General features: G+C 36.1%; 1 protein-coding gene across 2 annotated transcripts in view; it reads left to right on the forward strand.

Annotated features, from left to right (window-relative positions):
* The window catches only part of NKAIN2 (sodium/potassium transporting ATPase interacting 2), a 556,572-nt gene that overhangs the window by 236,368 nt on the left and 299,064 nt on the right, over positions 1-21,140 (forward strand). For both annotated transcript variants that reach the window (XM_034060848.1, XM_034060847.1), the window contains exon 2: positions 14,256-14,393. In XM_034060848.1, coding sequence (XP_033916739.1) covers positions 14,256-14,393 — 138 coding nt within the window. The remainder of the gene's footprint in view (positions 1-14,255; positions 14,394-21,140) is intronic.

The following is a 21,140-nucleotide window of genomic DNA, read 5'->3' on the forward strand; positions in this document are numbered from 1 at the left end:
CATTCTCCAGGTCCTTATTTTTTAAATGAAGAAAGTGGTGTTTCATGTCCTTTTACAAAAGTCTTTGGATCAACAGCACAGTAATAGACTTCCAAATGTATGTATTTATTTTGGCTTGTTAGTGACAACAGATGAACAGAAAAATTGAAGAGGAATAGTTGAGTAGGATCAGTATAAAAATGCCTATCCCAGGACAGACAAAAGTTACCTGTCCCAAAGGATGGATAAATCCAAACTAGGCCCACAGTGTCTTGTAGTCTCTTTTTATCCACAAAATACATGACTTGTGCCTCATCTTTGCCTGTCTGCTTTGACCCCTTGTATCTTGACATGTAAGTAAGTGGAGCTTTTTATAGTAATTTCCAAAATATTTGAAATAGAGTTGTTCAACATCAGGGTTATGTAACATGTGCAATGAGATTAAAATGGGAACAATGGGAGAAGGAGTTGTCGGTGAAGGAAGTGATTTCATTTTATACTCTCCCAATTCTTGGTCTTTCCCATTAGCTACTAGAGAGCATCTTTTTACAGGACCTGAGAAGAGATTACTGTCCTGCGGTGTTACTGAAGTATAAAAGGGCAGATGTCTCTGAAATGATCATTTAAAAGTCATTTTATAAATAAGTTTAGGCAGTATTATTTTAGATCATATTGTTTTTTTTCCTGACCCAGTTTAAGTCTTAACACTTTTGAAAGTCTGAAGGCATAGTGTTCTGTGCCTTAAGCATAAGTATATATATTCTTGTATGCTGTCAGTGGTCATAATTTCAACATGATTTGTGATTTTAAGGTAATATCATTGTCATTTAGATTGAAAAAAAAAGAGAAAAAGCTGTAAGCTGCTTCAAATGAAAGATAAAAAAAAGCCATATTAGATTAGAAACAAAGATCACCTAAGCACAGAAGCTTTCCTCAAGCAGCAGCCAGCAGCAACTGTGCAGTGAATAGTGCACGACCCCATAGAGTATGGCCATTCCTTTGATTTACCTTCTTAGATTTCAGCAGTTGGTAATTATGAGACTTCTCAAACCAAAGGCTGTGGCCAGACCATCATTTTTGACTGCTATCAACAGACTAATTTTCCATAAAATTATCTTTTTTTTTCTGTCTAAAACACAAAAGCCTGTGGCAGTATTTTTTCCAGTTACATTATTCACTCTGTGAAAAGATATTTCCTTTTTTTGGTTTTCGTTTTTCTCACATGATTATAGCTGACTGCATCTATGGCTAGCACTAGGAGAAGTAATGAAACTTGTTCCCTACTTATTTCGTTTATATCATCCTTGAATTCTAAAGACTTTTTCATATTCCCCCTACAGCTTTCTGTTTACTGACTTCAGGAATCCTAGTTAGTTTAGTCTGTCCTCAGTAGGAGTCCTCCACCATTTAAATCATTCCTGTAACATTATTTTATTTTTTCCAGTTTTGCTGTGTCTACTACTGCAAATGTGCTTTTTCTAGTAGTGAAGGTCTGTGTTTTGTTACCCACTCTTTCCTAATGATGACTAAAATGTGGGGTTTGTTTGTCATCAAACTGACATTTTATGATAACTATATGGAATAATTTTATAATTTTCTGAGTAGTAATAGTTAATTGACAGTCATTCACCATGTATATTAAAAATTCTTTTCCAGGGAGGTACATAATTTTGCATTTAACAGGAATTTATTTCATCTGACCTTTTGAGACCTAGTCATTCAGTATTGTGATATCCTTTGCAACTATTTGCTGTCAACTTTAATATTGTCTTCCTTGAAAATTTGGGTAGTCAGAAAATTCAAGCACTTCCACACATCACCTCTTCTTACAGAATGCTTTCTCTGAGTGTTCAGTATACTGAACAGTGTACCTGTTTGGTATACTTTTTACTATACTATTTACATTTATACTATTATTTACATTATAGCATATCTATGTTATATTTATATTAATTATACTTTATGTATGTAATATATTTGTATTATGCATTTATGCTATTTATACTTTTACTGAAGTATGCCAAACAGTATACCTCTTATGAAAGAACAGGTATACTGGGAAGGTTTGACCACTGATTCTTAACATCCTCCAACAAAAGTAGTGTTGATTTTCTCAAAACAAATTATATTCCTCAAGATATTTTCCCAGTCAAACCTAATTGTGGTCTGCAATACAGAAAGAGAAGAAACTGGTTGAATAGCTTTTGACCAAATTTATATTCCATCACAGTAACTGTTGATAGGATATTAGCTGGTGTCATCTCTGGTGTTTGATCTCTTTTTACAAGGGTGGAAGACAAAGCCTAGTGTATAATAATGCTGAAAATTAATATTTACCTTTAAGGACATTTCACCTTACAGATTAAACTGATTAAAAAAAATAATGTTAAGAAACACTTAAATAAGATAAGAACTTAATAATTAGAGAAGGTCAATGAAATCTACAGTTCCAAGTGACTTCATCTTGAAATTGGGATTTAAATACTGTCTAGGTATGTTACCCTGATATTAAAAGATTTTGTTGGTATCCCATGGGGAATCTGTGGCAGTCCTGGAACAGCACACAGCCTGACAGTTTATTCATGGACTATCAGCTGCATCAATTAATTTAGTAATAATCATAACTCTAGAGTAAATGGATGGATCAGATTGCATTTGTCTCACTTGAGTACCTGCACATCGTCAGATCAGATCTTCCTCTTCAGGCCTTCAGAGACACGTTCTTTCATTGAGTATATCACAGATTTGGTGGTTTTTCAATACCTATAATGTAGACAGAAGTTAGGGTCCTAAATTAGGTAGATTGGACCTTGCCTCTTCTTTCTAAATAGAAGTTATGACTGGGATGAGTCAGTTTCTTAATTTCTGGGAAAGTAGCATTATTACATGGAGAAATTTTGGTTGCTCAGCTCTAAGATTTTTACATCCATGTATTTGGTGAAACCTACTTCTGGGCAGGGGATGAAGGAAGAGATTTCACTGCAGTGCAGCGACATTTGCCACAGCAGGGAAGGCAGTTTCACCTAGGGCAATGCAGCCATGCAGGAGACAGTTGTTTCTACCTGAGCTTTTCACAAAGCAAGAGGGTGAACATCATTTAAAAAATAACTGACACTGACAACAATTGGCAGCTCTCATAAGAAATCTGCTGGCACTTTGGTTAGTTTGCCCGCAATACTAAGCTGTCTTTACCCTGGAGTCTTACTTTTTGTCATGATTTTCTTTGTATAGTGAGATAAATAAAGAGAAAATTTGATGACTCCTGTTTTGTTTTTTTTCATATTTTCCCAGATGTGCACAAGCTTTATATATTAATTCTTCTCTTCTACCTGTCAATAGAAGGACATTTTGAATGGGCATTGATCCTTTCTTTCCTTAGCTGCAGTAACAGAGCAGCAGGAATAAAAGAGGTAGATTCTGCTTTAGTTATTTTTAACCACTCAAAAAGAAGGCAGTTCTCATTAATATAAGGTACTTTTCCACCCAACTATACTGTTTGCCGGGGAGGTCAACTGCCTGCATCTTCATTGTGAATGGAGTTCTAAATAGTATGTCACTGGACTAGAGATAAACCACAGGGTAAACCATTAACCACAGTCACAACAGTGCTATGCAGCTCAAAGCAGGAACTAGCAGGTACAGCATTAATTGCATAAAACTATGTTTTTGGTATAGCAAAGAAGCAGCACACACAATAATACCAGATTATCTTTTCGTGAATTAAAAATATTCTGTCTAGAGAGGTCACCTATACCACTGAGAAATATGCAGATATTTGGTGTTATGTAAATGTTATTTTTTATATTGTTTCATTAATAATAGGAGTCAGCTTTGAAAAAGACACTGTAGTTACCCTCAAATAATTGTATTAAAAGCTACTCTCTAACAAAGGTTAGAAAGTCAGTACACATGCATCATTTAAAATACTAATACAATTACAGGAAAAAAGCTCTACTGTTGATTTTTTAATATCTTATGTAAGATAGCATACGGTATGAAATTAAATTGGACACTGTTAGCCTTCCTCTCCAAATCTAATCCACATTAAATTGGTCAAAAACAATTATAAACACCTCTTTTTTGACAGGTCATGATTGGATAGATGATTGGGGTTTGTATAATTTGAGGAGGTTATTTGCTAGCAAGACACAGCATTTAAAATGACTAGACTAAAGCAGCTCACCTAAAATTGTCAGTTCTAGTTTTGTTTTTTTTTACTAAGCACTGTAGAAGAGTCTGGCTCAGGCAATTTAATTTGCCTTTCATAGTCTGTCACAAGGCTCATGATTATTTCTTACAACAAAATATTCAGTGCAACAAATTAGTAGATTCAGCTACGTTGGTTGGGCTGCATTCCAATTCCTGCCTTAGTGATGCTGTCTGCCTTCAGCACTTCCAGCACAATAATTATTGCTGCATTTTCTAGACCTCATGAAACAAGCAAGGTGATCACCCTATTGGAACAGCTGGGGATATGAGGTATGGAAAAGTGAAAAGAAATTGCTGCAACTCTGTGCTATCATGCCAGTAAGTGCCACTTGAATGATGGCAGCTATTGGCAGGGGTAGGGCTCTGCTGGAGGAAAGCTTGCAGCAGTTCTGGATTATAGCTTTTGCTGCTTCCAAGAATTGCTGTGGGCATGAGGAATTAAAGAAATCAAATTGGAAGGTGGTGAATATGAAGAGCTGAAGGCAGATGTAGAAGGGGAGATGAGTAGTTGTGACAGTGAAGCAATTTTTGTTTTACTTATGTGATTAGCTCTTTTAGGAAGCAAGATCTTCTGCAAATACTATCATGTGAGCTATGCAGGTGTGTTAAGCAGTCCTCTCCAGCCTTCATCACAATTAAGGTACGAAGTGGAATAAGCAAACTGATGTCATTCTTGTTCCACTACAGAGAAGTATGCTAGTGTATATCAGTATTTCACCACATGAGTTACAGAAACAAAGTAAAAAAAAAAAAATCTTATTTTAAATATTTAACAATATTGTCATCATCAAAATACCTTCGGAGAGACTGCTACTGTGCTTGAGTACATATTTTGGATAAATAAATGGGTTTGATCCAAGACACTCAAAGCTAACCTTTACACAAAATAAACACAAAAAAATCTGAGTTTAGCCTCAAATTAGTTGATGTAAATTATCTCTGTGTAAATCAGAGAAACATTATTGACTGCAGTAAACATTTATGCAACTAAGAATGTCTGTTGTATCCCTCTGTTTGCATTCCTGATTCACCCTTTTGTTTGAACATTTTAATTTTAATCCAACTACCTTTTATTTTCTGGACTATCTGCTCACACAGAAGTGGAATATTTTGACTCCATTATCATCACTGGGATACAGTGGCTCCTATTAGCACTGTGGAATATGGTAGTTATTCATGATGCATGTTTAGTCTTTTGTCAGAGCATTGCATCTATCCTTTTCCTTGTCTCTCACATTTTTAACTTCTTAACAGACAAATAAAGCTTTGTGATTAACTCTCCCTTAAGTCAGAAGTTCATTATAATACTGCATTTTTCACTGTTTGTTGCCTTGTAGGTTGATAAAGTTTGGCTGCAAATAGATCATATTTCAGAAACAATGTACTTACGTGCATACATGAATTGGCATACTGAAAAGAGGTCAACATATAGTATTAGTACAGTAGTCATTACAGATTAGCTTTTTATTCATACTTGTAATCAGGACTAGGGAAAAGGAATGGCCAGTCTGCCTTCTGATTTTATTATAGCTTTAATGTTGGAAGAGGCAAAAGAATGAGATGGTAACCAGTACTGCTTACTTATATTCAGAGACTGTGCCTTCCAGTGGCAGGTTATGGATTTTGTATTTCTTTGAAACAGAAAGCTTAGGATCCCACTTATTTAAACATATTGTTTCATAAACCCAGAAAAAAACCTTCAAGTTTTTCTTGATCTGTTTAATGGGAACTTTTAGAAAACAGTGTCTGACTGACTCACTTTAGCTGTTCATGGGGCTTGGAATGGAGACTTGTACCCCAGTTGCCCAATGACTTAGGGCTTTCCTGTAATGAGTATGACAGTGTTTCATATGCTACCTTTTTTTTTTTTTTATAATCATGCTCAAAAACAGATTGAATACAGATGGTGAAATATTGAAAACTGCTGCAAATTTTCTGGCTTTAATCAAAGATTATAAACAGTTATTCTTGTGAGAATTATAACCAATTAGTTGAATCAACAGTTTTGAAGTAGCCTGTGAAAAGACTTCATTTTCTTTACCAAAAAATGACAACAATAACAAAAAAAATTCACCTTTAGGATAGAAATTTCTGTTTGTGGATCTGGGCTGTAGACAACAGTTGGGTTTCCCCAGCTGATCCGAGAGCTTGTCTGTGGGACTCTGGTGTGGAGAACAGGTGACGAGTCTGACTCTTAGGGCAGCCATGTTGCAGAGAAGCACATTGCTGCTTGGAGTTCCCTGAGGACTAATGGCTTTATATGCAGGTAATAGGCAAAGTGTAGCAGCTAGAAACTTTCCTATGGATGATGTCAATTATCTCTTTGCCATAAAGTGATCTGCACAGTTTAAATGTCAATTTTCAGGTTATGCTAAGGCATGGAAATGTAGTAGGTACTTCAAATAGTCTGTGTAAGAATAATGACTATTTCAGCAGGAGCATTTTAACAGAGAGATTTCTGTAAGGTCAATCAAAGTCAGCATCCTGCTTATCTGTATTTATTTGTGGAATGAGAGACAAAGCAGGGAGCCCTCTGTGCCTTACAGTTCTGACGTGGATTAGTTGTCATTCTCTCTCTTGTTTTGTGGACTGCTCTTGTATGTCTGAATACAAGTAAAGCCACCACAGTAACTCTATATTGGCTATTTTCTCTTGATATAGTCTTCTGCCCAAATGACAAATGCCCAGTTCTTATTATCACAAGACTGTCCTGATGAGATAGTGAGTGATCCCTGCCAATACCACTCAAAAGTTACTTTCTTTTTACTTAGTTACTGTAAGTAATTAAGTTTCTTAGAGGTACGCTTTTCCTGCTGAGAATTAGAAACTATAATTTTATGTTGTTGTTAAAAGGTAATTTTTTTTTCAGGCCACATTTTATTTTTGGCTGAAGAAACATACATGGAAGATAGTTTCACTACCACAAGACACTTGAGTTACATCCTCTTGTCAAATCCATAACAGCATTATCACATCTTTGTTGAGTTTACAGCTGTAATATATTGTAATCACTGTGTATAAACTAGTTGTATCTTTTTGAATGAGAGAAAGACCTGTTTTATTGTCAAATATTTCCATAAAGACAGAAAGAATTTGAAAATGTTAGATAAGACTAATCTTGCTGAATGCTTTCTGAATGCTTGATTTTGTTGTCAGGCTTTTCTACAGGTAAATTCAGATTGTGCAATTATGAAATATTATTGAATCTTAATTCAGAAGTATTTTTACATTCCAAACTGGCTCAAGGCTTTTCAGTATTGTCAGTAAAACTGAATTTTGCCACGTTAAAGATGAAGCGTGGGAGCCAGGGCTTCAGTGTTCTTGTCAGAAAGATGTCAGGAGAGGGAGAGAGAGGGGAATAGGAGTAGGGCAGAGAGGTGGAAGGGAACCCCTGAACAGTCTTCATCTTTCCATTGTCAATGGCCAAATTGGAAAAGATGGGATTGTGCAAGTTGGCAGTGTTTAAACTTATTCGCATCAGTGGTCACTAACCCATCTATCATGATCCCTCCTTTGGCCACAGTCACAGCTAGCTTGTCTCTACAGACCTTTGACGTAAGCAAAAACCGCAAGACCATACTCATAACCTACATGACTCTCTACTAGGTAGTCATATGAAGCCAGCAATGCTAAACACCAGGTTTCCTGTATGTTTAAGTCATTTTCTTAATCCTTGATCATGTCTTGCACCAGCAAACTGGCACAGCTTTTGTAGCAGGGTCCTGTAGCTGGGGCAGGCACTATGTTGCTATACTGCTTCCAGGTCTGAGCTGGCATGCAAAGAGATGTCAGCCATGTTTGCCCTGCACTCTCTAGTTTCAGAAACACTGTAGGAATAGGCAACCCTCAGATTTCTGCCCCTGTGATACAGACCTGCACTCTGTAAATCTGCCCTTCTGAAAGTAAAAATCACATCTAAGCAAGTATATTAAGCTTTTCTTACATATTTAGTCTTCTGTGAGTAATGCTTTGTTTGTATTTTTTTAGTACCTCTAAGTTATTGTTACTTAAGTTCATCCTGTAGCTGAAATACTAAATGCATTATATTCAGCCTCATGGGCAGAACAGTTTACATGAGATTGATTTTTCAAATTTTTTTTTGGACATGCAAAACGATGTGGTTCTAATACATATTAAAGTCTTATTACTGTTGAACAGCCAGAAACAAGAAACTCTGCCATCTTCAAGCATACACACATGCGTACACACACGCATACACACACACACACACACACACAAATTGCTGTGACATGATGTTAAGATTTGTGATCTAAATTGCAGCATGAACTTAAGACCCTAACCCAATTTAAGCCAGTCATTGGGATCAAATGTGCGGCTGTGTGTAAAACTTGGCTCTGAAAGCAAATGAAGGAACTGAAATACTCTTCTGGTTTCAAGTGTATTGAAATCTACTATACCTCACAAATTCTGAATTTTTGTTGTTATTAGCAAAGGTAAATTTGGTCTTGTGTAGTAAAAAGAACTACAGGCATCTAAGACACAATTACCTCTGCATCCGTGTAGCTGTGTAAGATACTGCAGTGAATTCAAGTGTTTGCTACAGATTTCACAATTCTACATGTCTTAGGTACAACATTTATTTATTAGTTTTTTTATCATAATTCTAGCAATATGGTTCCTATAAGGTTATTCTAAAAGTAATTTTAGGAAGAAGTATTAAAAATACTAAGTCATTGACTGTTAAATTAAGAACTTCCCCCTTTTTTTCCATCATTCTTCTTTTTCAAAGACATTGTTGTGTCATAATTTGTGTGGATAAAGCACTTCGAAAGAATAAAACTTGTTGATCAAGCATTTTGCCAGCAATTTCCTCTTTCTTATAGTCTGCTCATACAGGAGGTGATTCTTCCAGGGAAGTATGTGAAAGACAGGGGTTTGATTTTGTTATTGTTTGGGTCACCAGGTGGGTTTCTATATATGTATGGTAGAGTCTAAATGTTTGTAAATCATGAGTGTAATGCCCTGAAGAAATATTCAGTGCACACTAAAACATTTTTATTTACCAGCTGTCAGCTTTACCAGCTCAGCTTTGCATAGAATCTTTCTTATTTTCATGTCATGAATAATGATAACTGAAATATTATTTAGATAACAGTTCTACTTCTCATTGCTATGTAACAGAAAACCTACTGTAGAAAGTTTGTATTTACAGTTTTTTTATTATTACTGTGTTCAGACAGAAAAGGCAGCAGCTGAGACTTAGAATATTCTCTCTGCCTGTGGAGATCCCTGTTGTCCTCTGTAGGTCACAGCAGAAATCCACTTGTGCACAATATGATGCAGGGATGTGGTGCTATACAGGATTTTTTAAAACTGTGATTACCTTCTTATCAACTGTGGTGAAAGCCTAGTTCTGCTCTCAGCAGAATCAGATGGATTAAAGACAGGGGCTTAGTATTATATATGTTATTCCTCTAAGGAACCAGTGGACAAGTGGAAACTAATTCCTTCTTGACTTTAACTGGTATTACGCGTGCTTGTGATGATTTTTATTAGGTGTGCTGAGAACACTGTGGTGTCCACAGCTCTTCACTGAACCTGATTTCAGTCTTGCCTGTCTTCTCACCAAAAAAAAAAAACAAAATGCAAATCTTTTTTTCTTCCCCCACCCTTTTGGTAGAGGCCTTGACACATATGCACGTGTACATTTGCAGATGCATAGGTGTATTTGATACGAATTTGACTTTCAAAGCATTTTTCTGCTGAGTAGCTGGAGAATTCGTTGAGTAACCAGGTCTTCTATCTCAGGATATTATCTGAACTTTTGATGAAAAAATAAATGAGCCTTACTAAGGAACGGCACAAATATATGCATTCTGCTTCAAAATGATGGAAGTTCTTGTGGAGGGTTAGCTGAGGATGTTGTATGTGATGCAGGCGTGCTCTAAATTTAGAATTATTTCATAAACCACAGGCCCAAAATACCTGTATTTCTTGGGCTTTTTGTAACTTTCTATGCCATAAAACCAAGAACTGAAAGTTATTAGAAAACTTAAAAGCACAAGAAAATTAGTAGAAGCTGTGAGCATCTAATGCAACACAATTGAGCTGAGGGGACTTAATGAGTTACTGATTAGAGCTTAATTTCTGTAGCTCATTGTTAGCCTGCACCAGTCATAATATGGTTATAGTTGCCTAATTCTCCTTAACTGTGATTTAAGCTAATACACTCTTCTTCTTTTGGAGTGAACTGAGACCCTGTAAACAGCACTCAACTGGTGAGTCCATCATTTGAGTGACACTGCCCCAGACCCCAGTGTACTGCCTGCCTCTGTGATGCGTGTTCTGTGGGAGGCCCCTGGCTGGCAGGGACCATACATACCCACTTGTGTGTGTGTATGCTTGTGTGCGCTTTAATTTCTGTCAATGCCAAATTTTGATTCTGTATCACTGTGAAGTAGTCGTGGTTCAGTTTCTTCTCAAGGAGCTTGCTGAGGAAAGGTGCTTTGTCATTTTCCATTTAGAGTTTGTTATAAATCACCTTTGACTGGTTTCTCCTTTGTGATTCCTGTCTGAAATTTTAGTCCAATCACATATGTTAAGAATCGTATCAAAATGGTTTTCTTTATCGTCTGGAAATTCAATCCTTAGATCCCTCAAGGTTAGTAACACTGTTAATGTAGTAACAACCAGCCTCTGACAAGAATCTGGAAGTAGTTTGAACTATTCCAATTTGACAATATATAGGCTGTTTTTATTTTGTATTTATTTTTAAAACAGCAGGAGTCTGGAAAAAATAACACATTAGAAAAAATTGTTCACTGTAATTGCACTTAACTCTCTCTATAATTTTATTAATGATCACTTAAAATAATCTGTGTATGACATTCTCTGTATTTGGAAGCTGAAGAAGACAATGGGGTGGATGTTTATTTTCTAACATTAGGAACTGACTCCCCATGACCCTACATTCTTTGTTCAATGCATTATTAAAATGGAGTTGAATTCAACCACATTTTTCTTTTGTTACCACTGTGTACCTTTTCATCCAAAGCATCGATTTTTCCTCTTTCCTGTTCTCATTTTAAACTCATTTCCAAAAGAAGAAGAAAATGGGCAATTCTTTATCTCTTCCTAGACTTTAAAGATTAATATTTCTTTGACAGTCCTTTTCTTTCTCTCTGGAATGTCCTTGAAATGTCATTAAACATTTAAAGCTGATGGATACGATTTGGGAAACAAAGTGCAGTTGTTTGACCAGGAATTTTAAGTTTTAGACATAAATGAAAAGAAAAATCTTTCTAAATCAGGTCTATATTTTCTCTTGCTATGTAAGGAAATCCTTTATGATTCTGGCATCTGTGGAAGAGGAGGAACCTACTGGTTTTAACAGATTTTGCCAGTACTTTGTCCTATTTTTCACTTTTCCCCTTTTAGAAACACAGACCAAATGAGAATTTGTATTTATTAGTAACTGCATGTATTTTTCTCTTTCTTTGTGGGTTGTTTTTATTTTCTCTCAACCTTCATCTCTTCAGGAAGTGGGAATAAAGGTTTAATTCTGTTCTATATTTTCTGTTTTGATAAATCTGTGATGCCCCTTGCTGAAGTAGTTTGATGATCTCTAAGGAACAGCAGCTGCATTTTCACAGCATTTTATCTCTGCATAGCCTGCAAGAATGCTTCCATCTCACATATCCAGCACTCCCCACACACAAATGATTCCTTGGAGTAATGAAAGAAAGTCTAATAGCAAGTCTGCCTATGGCAAATGTGAGGTAGATACACAGGGACAGAGATAATGCAGACTAGTCTCTTTGTTCTGCACAGCCAATATTTACCCACTGTCTTGTGTGCCATGTTTTCCAGTAGATCTCCCACCAGAATTTTTAACATAGCCACAGAATCTAAGGGAGTGGTTGCCTGGTCCTGAGGAAATTGCCAGTCATCAAAAAAAAAGTACATTGGTGTGTGACAAGTGGAGGTTTGCACAGAATATCCATTTATTCAATACAGCCCCATAAACAAATTTAAACAAATGTTGTAGCAGGAATATTAGGTTTTCTACTTTTTTTTTTTTATAATTAACTACCATCCCCCAATTTTCCAGTTGGCATACTTACCTTTATATTTTCCTACTGGTCAAATGATTTGCATCATCCCAGGTATTTTATTATATTCCCAGTATTATATTCCCAGCTGAATCACTACTGTTACTCTACTAGAAGCTTGTACAGTCTAGACTTTTTGCTACTGCTTTGCTTTTCTCATTTACTCTTTGTTCAGCTGATGAAAATAAGATATCTTAATGATAAGATTAACTTAATGATAAACATAAAGCACAGCCAGTCTGAGATTTTATGTAGTTCCTAATATAGTTTTGGCCTTCCTTTTCTTTCTTCATCCCATTGTCTCCATTAGAATATTATGTCTTAGGATTCTGGGAACTCTTCTATAATGTTGGTTTGCTAGGGATGGTTGTAGGATAGCACAAATCAGTTCATTAAGATCTTGGAAGATGTAGGACTAGAATCTTTTTGTGGCAGTACATATGTAAAATAAAATATTAGGCAAAATACCAAGACTGGCTATAAGCTGTATGCATTGTGTGAAAGGAATCTTTGTTGTAGAGAGGAATTCAGTGTTTGACATGAAGACCTGAACTTTCAAGTTCAAAATGATATAGCTGACAAACTTCCCCAGGATTGTTTTGACAATCCCTATCTTAAAGTTCAACTTATGCCTGTAAGTACTATATAATTAACACTCTTTGCATTTACAATACTGGTGCAAGTGTAGGCTGTCTTTTTAATGGCAAATTTTTCACTTAATTTCAAAAAGAAAGTGTTGCTGTGGCAGTGTACTGCAGGATGAAAATTGAAAAACTTTCCCATAGCCGCATCATGCAAGAACAGTAGTTAATTATTAATGTAGTACTTGATCTCAAAAGGTATTATGTTTACAATGAATGGAGTGTGTTGCAGATACACCCAATTCAATTAATCAATTGCACAATATAAACTGAGTGAATAGTAACCTGTCATTTAATGAAACTTTAAAAGAAACATCCTGCTTTTTCTTTATTTTCTGTATGTGGTATTGTTATTTATTTATTATTATTATAATTTTGTTTATTTTTAGTTTATTTGTATTATTCACATTTGCATGGAACTTCACCATCCCACTTAGTGAAACTGTTGGAATGTTACCAAAGAAATTCCTTACCCTTTCTATCTGAATTCACTTCACATTATATTGCCTTCCAATATTCACATCAGTATTATTTTTGTCAAAACATGCCATTCTGTCTGTGGTCTGGGGTGCAGTGCTGTGACATAATGTCCAAATACCAGTTAAGGGACACCTACTATCTGAATTCTGAAATAATTTCTACTGATATTGTCAGAAAGGCAGTTTTTTAGTTGGAATGCTTGCAATAGCATTGTTTGAAAAGAGTCATCAAAAGCTCCAAATTGTCCCTTAATTTTCTTTTTAAAATTGTTTAGAGTCTTGGGTAACTGATGTTTGTGACAGTGAGAGAAGGTAAACTAGAGTCATTATCAGTATAACCAGGTCAAAAAGTTGTACTCATTTGCTTACGTGTAAAATTACACTGGCAGGATAGCTGGGGATAGAGGAGAGAGAAAAAAAAAAAAAAAAAGGTAGGGAAATAATGAAAGTAAAGAGTTAGGACTAGGCTGAAGGATGGTATTTGTGAATGGTAGCAAAGCTGAGAAGATGCCATAAGCCTGCTATTTACTTTCAGCATTCATACTCTAGAACATTGTTATATTTGCTGGTGTATATAGTAAAATGGTTTCTTTTTCTCTTCCTGGAAACATAGTGTCTTAGTCAGGCATTTAATGTCTTGGTAGAACTGCCCACATGAATTTTTTAGCTAACAGAATATAACTCAGTAAACTGACAGAGAGAAATGCATCTTTCATTAAATCAAGAAGATAAAACATTGTAAACTCATTTCGTTTTACTTCTGACTGAAGTATTTTTTCACTCAGGTCAATTATCTTGGGTGTGGAAGGGGAAACTCACAAACAGATGTTTCTGGTCTGTTCTAATCTATTTATGCTTTTGCTTTTTAACCATAGGTTTCTGTGCTCGAGAGGCAGATATTTGACTTCCTTGGTTATCAGTGGGCACCCATCCTGGCAAATTTTATACACATTATTGTAGTCATACTTGGCTTATTTGGAACCATCCAGTATAGACCTCGTTACATAACAGGAGTGAGTATTTAATTTTATTTACTTATTTTGATGTGCATGTTAAAAAAAAAAATCTTATGGATGGAATAGAAATCTTGTCTTGGTATAACTTCTATAATATTTTACATTTACTTATTATGCTTTTGAGACACCTTCAGTAATTAACTACAAAAGTTGACAGTCAATATGATCATAAACTACATGCCAATATGAACTTTCAAGAAGTGCAGTCAGTTTAAAGAATTACAGCATCCACAGTATTACAGGAATTTAAAGCTAGAATAAATGCTAGCCATAACTTTCCTAGATACACTGGACTTCAACAACAGATTCATCGTTACAATTACTCATTATTAACTGTAGTGCTGGAATGCCTATCCATTATATATATTTCTCCTAGAAATTAGTCCAATGTGAAACTGAAATATGATAATGTGGTAATAAATGCAGGTTTGGTGGTTACAGACCAAGGGCTCCAGAATGAAAGTAAGGATTTTGACTGTTATATTTTTAATCCATTTCTTTTAGTTATTCAGCTACCCGTCATACACAGACTCAATATGGTGTACTCTGTAATACAGTGTATCACAGCGTATTAATGAAATCCTTTCATACTCTGGGTTTTTTTCATATTTGTAGGTATAAGACAGAATAATAAGTCTGAAAAACAACATTTGAACACCTTTTGTTAGAAATAGATTTGCATAACAATATTTCTATCAAAATTGACTGCTAATTCAGGTAAAGTTTTTCAGAGACAGCAGTCAAAAAGATTTGCTCATATCTTTTTGATACACCCATATTCTCATGCCAAATGAAAATAACTCCAGGCAATCTGTACTCACTTTTGCAGTCTGTTTCCTATTACACTCTTTCCTCATATACCAGTAGTCATTCAGGAGATAGAAAGGTTTTACTTGTACCCCTGTGTTACCATCCATATTTCAGTAGTAGTGTGACACTAATAGTAATATATTATTATTAGTCTGTGTTTCTGTGATTTCCTGTATGCAGAAAACATGTCTCTACTGGTAGAATGTCTTTATGCATGCACACAATTTAATATATTGCAAAGCATATACTATCAATACCGAAAAATATATTTTAAGTCTGAAATATTTATAGTGTTTCCTTTAAATCACAACTCTAGGAGATATGTGAATGCAAGCTGAAGTTTTTTTCTTCCATTCCTGGTTCTTTGACTAGTACAAAAGGCTTGAAGATTAAAACCCAAAATTCAAGGTAGTGTCAGTTGAAAAGTGTTAAAAGTTCCATCCTAAGACTATTCAAAGGCATAAAAATGAGCATGAGCATAAAATGCTTAGGTGAGCTAAATAAAAAAAAAAAAACAACCTAGATTTAAATAGTCTTTTCAACAGGAATACAGAAAATTACCTGCTACAATAATCAATACATCCTGAATGGGGAGGAATACCAGCCTTAGAAATAGGTACTGTTCACCTACTGTTAGTAGGATGGTATGATTTGTGGAACACCATCCTATTAATTTTCTCATTTCTTCTTAAAGCTCCCTCTCCCCCTCACTGTGTAGCCCATCTGATGTTGTGAGTTTGCCTTCTTGCATCCTCATATTGAATTGAATAGAACCAATCTAAGATCAAATTGTTTGTCTTGCTCAGCTTTTATAATAGATACCTGAATCTGCTATCACTTAGATAAGGAAAGTATGATGGAACTTTCATCCTTCATTTAGTTGCATCAACAGAAGAATGCTATGGTTTTCTCATTCCTACCAGTGCTCTCTTTGGAGAGTATCTAAAGTCAGGATGAGAGAAATGGTACTGGTCACTGGAGGGAGAGATGAAGGATCTGCATCCTTTCATTCGTTTCTTCCAGGCCCAGATTAGGCACCTTGTTATAGCTGTTCAAAACTCAATAGTGTTATCTGACATCAGGAATAAATTTGTGAGTTCAAAGACAAGAAGCACAACAGCCTGTAAGCCTGCAAGGGTGTAGCTATGAGGTTTTCAGGTCAGTGAATATAAATACTTAGACTTGAGTAGATTTTGCAAGGGTCAATCTATCTTGAGTGGACTGTATAGGACCCTTAATCCACAGTCACATTAGTACATCAAGTATAGCTTGCTTCAACAAGACTACAATAAATTTCCTTTTTACTGTGTATGCTTCATAAAGGATATAAAAAAATGTTATCCAGAGGTTGTGAATCATAGGTTAAAGAGAACAGGAAGGTTTTAAGGTGAGATTTCAAGAAATGATTCAGTGGCTTAGGCAGAAGAGGAAATAAGTTTTAGACAGGTGGAACACCACAAGTGAAAATACGTCCTTGAACTCACAAGAGTCACAAGGAAGTCTGGAAGTGAGTGAGGGGAAAAGGTGACTGTATGACTTCAGGCCTTGGAAAATAGTTCAGATTACATGGGATGCAGGAATTGTCAAAGACTAAGAGAACAGGAAACTGAAGCTTAATATCATCAAGGGGGTTGACCTTAGTATAGGTTTGACAAGAACACGTTCATTTTTGCTTGTAAATCTAAACCATTAATAAAGGAGCAGTTGATGCAGGAGGTGAAACATCTGTTCTGAGGGTGGGAATGTCTCTTCAAATATATATTTTCAAAAGATAATAATTAAGCAAATTTTTTGTGAAAACACCAATGATAAAAGGACTGCTTAGGAAAACTGTGCTAAAACAGAGAATAACAATTTCAAGAGAAACAAAGGCTAGCCAGTGTAATGCCTGAGATGTAAATGTGTTTTTAGTGATATTATCATAGGATCCATCAATACAAATGTCTGAGAGATAACACCAGTGCAAATGAAGAAGGGTTCCTGAAAGAAGCAATGCTTTCCACCTGTGTAGGGCTTTGACTGAAGATTCAGTTTCTCCCCATTCTGTCTACAGAGGGGCGCTGGCTGTGCTGATATGCTCAGCACATGTTCCATACTCTACTATGGATTATTAGTTGCCTGACTTATCTAGTGACCTTCTACAATAGAGTAACTGCATCAGTAGACCAGGGAGGAGCTATAATCTATCTAGACTTCAGTAAAGCTTCTGATGTGGTCCACCACAACATTCTGCTCCCTAAATTGGAGAATTTGGTTTGATGGAAAGACTGTTAGATGGATAAGGAAATGGCTGGATGGCTGCATCCAAAGAATGTATTCAGTGGCTCAGTGTTCAAATGGAAACAAGTAATGAGTAGCATTTCTGAGGGGAGCATACTAGGACCAGTAGTATTTAATATGTTCATCAGTGACATAGTGGGATTTCTTGCATCCTCAGCAAGTTTACAGGTGACACCAAGCCGAGTGCTGCACTTGGTTCACTAGCTCTGAAGTGAAGGCTCTAGGGGGACCTTATTAGTGCTTTTCAATGTAGAAAAAAAAGAGAAATATTTTTTTTACTGGTGCCTGTAGTTACAGGACAAGGAGTGTAAGTTTAGATTGAACATAAGGAAGAAAATTTTTACAGTGAGGATGGTGAGATAGTGGAACAGGGTTGCCCAGAGAAGTTGTGGATGCTTCATCCTTAGAAGTGCTCAAGATCAAGTTGGATAGGGTTTTGAGAAAACTTATCTAGTGGAAGATATATCTGCCTATGGCAGGGAGGTTGGAGTACATGATCTTTAAAGGTCCTTTCCAACCAGACCTTTCTATGATGCTATGAGTAAGAAAATGCCACTGAATAAATAAATGTTTTCTGGTTCCTGAATGATGGAAAACCTTGGCAATCTCATTTTTTTTCCATGCCTTAGCATTTCTAGAAAGCATTCTCAGAATATATAAGAAAGACAAAAAGTCCCATTTGTACTGAATGTCATTCTCTCCTCCAAAAAGGAATCCAGCTGACAGGTGAAGCTCACTGATTCTCCAGTGCTACAAAGGTAGTACTGTAAAATTAAGTACTTTGTTTCTTCACTGCCATTGGCAGAAGTAAAGCAATATCTGTTGAGAAAGAGAAAAGCTTTGAAGTATATTATCAAATGTTAGAATTTGAGGAAAGTCACGTCTGGGAGGTAGTTTCTACCATAATTTCCACTTCTTATTTGTACCTTCTAGACCTGTTATATTTACTTCTTCTAGAGCTAGTTCCAACAAAGAAAATTTTTGTACAATTCTGTAGTTTTACTGAGCAGTGTTATAGACAAACCAAGAGTGATAAGAAAGTGAAAAAGCATTTGTACTGAAGAGCATTCTTCTGTCCTGAGTATAATGTGAAGATCTAATATCAATAAGAAAACTTCTAATCCAGAAGAAATTGCCTTGTTTCAAACCTGTGACAATAAGAAATTATACAAAAAGTTTTTCCATAATTTGTTGCACAGTTCAAGTGGGCTTCAGCTGTGTATGAAACAAAATTATGCAACGTTACTGACATTTTCCCAGGGAATTATTTATTCTGCTCTAGTATTTCCCACTCTTAAACATAGTAGTAACACACCCTAAAAATAATGAACATAATAGATTCATAGAATTATAGAGTTGATTAGGTTGGAAAAGACCTTTAAGACCATCAGATCTAACCATTAATCTAGCACTACCACATCCACCACCAAACCGTGTTCCTAAGTGCCACATCTACTCATCTTTTTAAATACCTCCAGGAATGGTGACTTTACCACTTGCCTGGGTAGCCTGTTCCAATGTTTGACAACCAGCAGATATCTGGTACACTGAAGTCCCAATGAAAAGATGGGCTGGTGATTGTGAGACTTCCCCCAGCTCCTTAACTTCATCTGCCTCTTCATCCTGGCTGGGTGGTTCTGTAACAGATTCCCATCATGTTAAGTGACTGTTGGCATTCCCTCTGATTCTTAGCCATAAGCACTCAAACTTATTGTCAACATTATTAAGCTTTAGACAATCAAGACACTCCCTAACATACAGGGCTATGCCACTGCCTCTACTTCCTTGCTTAATTGCTTCAGTTGTACAAGTCATGCCAGCATGTTTTTGTGATGGCAACTATGTCATAGTTTTCCAGCTGCACAATAGCTTCCAGCTTCTCCAGCAACAATGCACACAGCCCATGCTGTTGCGGATGCACTTCAGTTGGGAAATTGATCCTGCCAAATTTTGGAGGGCAGAAGCCCTAATACCTATGTGACCATTCTCAGGCGCTTCCATGATTTCTAACACATCAATAACCCTGTGCTGCCATATTGATCTCTGTCTATCCACTGTGATGGCAGACCAATGGACCTTGCTAGCGCACCATTCCTCAAAGATTGGCATGCTGCACCCAAGCTTATCTCTAGTGAGCCTGATTTTATCCCTTTCCCCCTTCAAATCTAGTTTAAAACTCTTTCAGTGAGACCTTCTAACTTGTGTGCAAAGATTCTTTTCTGTCTTTCAGATAGATGCACCCCATCTGTTGCCAGCAGGCCTGCTACCATGTAAACTGACCCATGATCAGAAACTCCTAAATTCTGCCAGTGACACCAGGCTCAGAGACAGGTGTTGATAGTGACTCATACAGAGCACAGTATACTAGCAGGAGACAAGGATCTCAGTTGAGATGGTGTACAAAACAAATTTGCAGCCTTTCAGAGCAAAAAAGAATCTTGTACAAGATAATACTAGGTCACATTAAGTCTGGGAGAAAAGGATAGATTATTGCTGGTGCCTTACTTAACATATAATTGCTTATGTATATTTAAAAAACTGAAAGAGGCCATTACCTTATGTCTGAGCTTCTTGCAGCATCATCAGTCTGTCAAACCATTAGGCCCCAGAGAGTATAACTGAGTTAATCTGTCTTTTTCAAGACTAGACATTGTCAATTGCTTCAGCACCCCTAGTGTGATCTACTTAATGCCTTATATGACAAGTAGCCCTGAGTCTGCCAGATCTGTTTTGGAGTATTTAAGTTTTATATTGTGGTTTAGTATCTTCCATGATTTTTAAATGTTTGAGGTAGTACATGAAAGTGTGCAGAAGTTCATATGTCATGTACGTACCAGGATACTATCAAACAATATTAACCATGTCAAAGAAAACTATAAAGCAAAAAGCATCAGGGAATCTGCAGTTCTAGAACCATGCTTTTCTGAATTTTTAAACAGGCTCCATATAGTTAGTGACTTGGCCAGAACTTTTTTTGTGAGAAAACATTTCAGGAGACTGTTTTGTTAGCTCATGTAAGAGAACCAGTTTTTAGTTCTTTCTCCTGATGAAACAGTTTTTTGTAATACGATGAGAATTCTTGTGCCTAACATTTTTAAAATAATTGAGTTCTGAGATTAATTTACCTTATTGACCTAATCCAATTTATTTTCAAGATACTTGTTTTATTTAAGATAAGGAAGTGTGTGCACTTAAGTTCAGTACCTGAATTATTAAAAAATATATTTTACTTCTGCTTTCTTTATAGCTGTTGGGAAAACTCTATGTATATAAACCCACTGAATAAAGAGGAGGGTGAAATAAAATTGAATGGTCGTACATTCTTGTCAGCTTGCAAAGCACAAAGTTCTTGAAGTCTGTGAAGTCAGACTCCTACCTGAGATTGCTGTCTGTAAAGGGGTTTCTCAGGAAGTACTTTTGTCTCCATTCTGACACAAGTCATTCAGTTCTTCACCTTAATTGTACTTATGTGGTGATTTATGGTGTTGCGACTGAAATGCAGACCTCTACAGAAGGAGGCACATAGCCACAGAAACTCCTTCTGTGCTCTTCACAACTTTTCAAAGTAAATGATAATTTGGGGTCATAGACAATAATCTTCTGTATAATCATTTTGAGCTAATGCCCAGTAATGCTGTAAGTGCAGTTAAAGAC

Source organism: Melopsittacus undulatus, chromosome 3 (assembly GCF_012275295.1).
Source record: "Melopsittacus undulatus isolate bMelUnd1 chromosome 3, bMelUnd1.mat.Z, whole genome shotgun sequence".
Taxonomy (NCBI): domain Eukaryota; kingdom Metazoa; phylum Chordata; class Aves; order Psittaciformes; family Psittaculidae; genus Melopsittacus; species Melopsittacus undulatus.